The sequence below is a fragment of the Papilio xuthus genome, unplaced genomic scaffold (assembly GCF_000836235.2).
Source record: "Papilio xuthus unplaced genomic scaffold, Pxut_1.1 DF824888.1, whole genome shotgun sequence".
In the NCBI taxonomy this organism is placed as follows: Eukaryota; Metazoa; Arthropoda; class Insecta; order Lepidoptera; family Papilionidae; genus Papilio; species Papilio xuthus.
Window position 1 is genome coordinate 4,659,324 of NW_013533761.1, and position 1,926 is coordinate 4,661,249.

The window sequence follows — 1,926 nt, forward strand, 5'->3', positions numbered from 1 at the left end:
GCCGCCCGCCGCCAAGCGCGCACCGGACACGCGCTCGCCGCTGCCGCTGCCGCTGCCGCCGCAGCACAAGCCGCAGATGTACAATCAGTATGCAAACCTGTGCTTTGACGTCTTTTGTCGTCTATCCTTTATTTAACCATATAAAAAAACAGTTCTAAATTCGAATCTTAATAATGTTATGTTTATAGAAATGAGTAGCGTCATTTATAGTTATGAGCATGTGAGCGATGCCGGAAAGGAAGAGGTGGCATGAGGCAGGAGGCAGAGTGGAGTGGGACAATGTTGCGGCTGTGCAGGGAGGGGTACGGCGCGGGGCCGGGCGCGGGCGCGGGCAAGCGCAAGCGGCGGCTGGCGGACAAGATCCTGCCGCAGAAGGTGCGGGACCTGGTGCCCGAGTCGCAGGCCTACATGGACCTGCTGGCCTTCGAGCGCAAGCTGGACGCCACCATACATCGCAAGCGGCTCGACATCCAGGAGGCGCTCAAGCGGCCCATGAAGCAAAAGCGCAAGCTGCGCATCTTCATATCCAACACATTCTATCCAGGTGTGTAACAAATCATTTTTATGAAAAAACTCGCCTGAGTGTGTACTGTGATGATATCTCACTAGTCCACACTGGTGTCCCGGCTCTGCCATACATACAATCCTGCACAGACTCTCCCGAGTTGGTACTGGAGTAAATGTATCTATTTTTTGTATCATAAGGTGGCAAATGAGCGAGCACCTGAAATCGCTGAAATAGCAAAGTGACCGTTGCCCATAGAGATACGCAACTGCATATGCGTTGCCTAACTTTAATCGACGGAGGTGATGCACTGAAAGAAAATATTTTCCCTTTCCATGCATCCTCTCATCCGGAAAGTCCACTTCCACTTCCCATCCTTTCCTTATAAGACAGGATGGGAGGGGAAAGAGGACTGAATTAGGCCTGCGGGACGCACACTCATCAGACTGTAATGGGAATTGCTTCCACTTGAGGCCTGTCTTCTGTGTAGTCGTGGTATTCCACCGGGCGAGCCGGAACAATTCGTGCGAAGATTTTAAAGCGGGCACTAACACTGTTGATTTATTTACCTATTTATTATTATTGTTAATTTTGTTTAAAACTTTAATAGGACATAATATGCGGGCATACAGATGTAGCTGTAGTTTAAATAAATATTAAGTGTTGTTTTCTGTTTCAGGGCAGGGCGACAACGCCGTGGCGTCCTGGGAGCTGCGGGTGGAGGGCCGCTTGCTGGACGACTCCAAGAATGACCCGAATAAGGTGTGTGTGACCCTCTGCTCCGGTTGCCACCACAGCTGCACCGCTTGCCAACACCGCCAATGTCCTGTTGCAGGTGAAGCGCAAGTTCTCCTCCTTCTTCAAGTCGCTCGTAATCGAGCTGGACAAGGAGCTGTACGGCCCCGACAACCACCTGGTGGAGTGGCACCGCACCCTCACCACGCAGGAGACTGATGGCTTCCAGGTACGCGCCCCGCCCTCCGCGCCACCGCCCCGCCCCGCTGACGCCCCACTGACGCCCCCCCGCTCCCGCAGGTGAAACGGCCCGGCTACAAGAACGTGCGCTGCACCATCCTGCTGCTGCTGGACTACCAGCCGCTCCAGTTCAAGCTGGACCAGCGGCTGGCGCGGCTGCTGGGCGTGCACACGCAGGCGCGCCCCGTCATCGTGAACGCGCTCTGGCAGTACGTGAAGACGCACCGGCTGCAGGACCCGCACGAGCGCGAGTACATCGCCTGCGACAAGTACCTCGAGCAGATCTTCGGCTGCGCGCGCGTCAAGCTGGCCGAGGTCCCCGCGCGCCTCGGGGCCCTGCTGCACGCCCCCGACCCCATCGTCATCAACCACGTCATCGCCGTCGAGCCCCCGCACGACGCCAAGCAGACCGCCTGCTACGACATCGACGTCGAGGTCTGCCCCCG

At 56.4% G+C, this 1,926-nt stretch overlaps 1 protein-coding gene across 1 annotated transcript in view; it reads left to right on the forward strand.

Annotated features, from left to right (window-relative positions):
* The first annotated feature begins 12 nt into the window (after positions 1–12).
* The window catches only part of Bap60 (Brahma-associated protein 60), a 3,046-nt gene continuing 1,132 nt past the window's right edge, over positions 13–1,926 (forward strand). Inside the window, exons 1-5 of the mRNA XM_013325266.1 lie at positions 13–87; positions 297–544; positions 1,185–1,267; positions 1,341–1,469; positions 1,541–1,915. Coding sequence (XP_013180720.1) covers positions 77–87; positions 297–544; positions 1,185–1,267; positions 1,341–1,469; positions 1,541–1,915 — 846 coding nt within the window. The 5' untranslated portion in view covers positions 13–76. The remainder of the gene's footprint in view (positions 88–296; positions 545–1,184; positions 1,268–1,340; positions 1,470–1,540; positions 1,916–1,926) is intronic.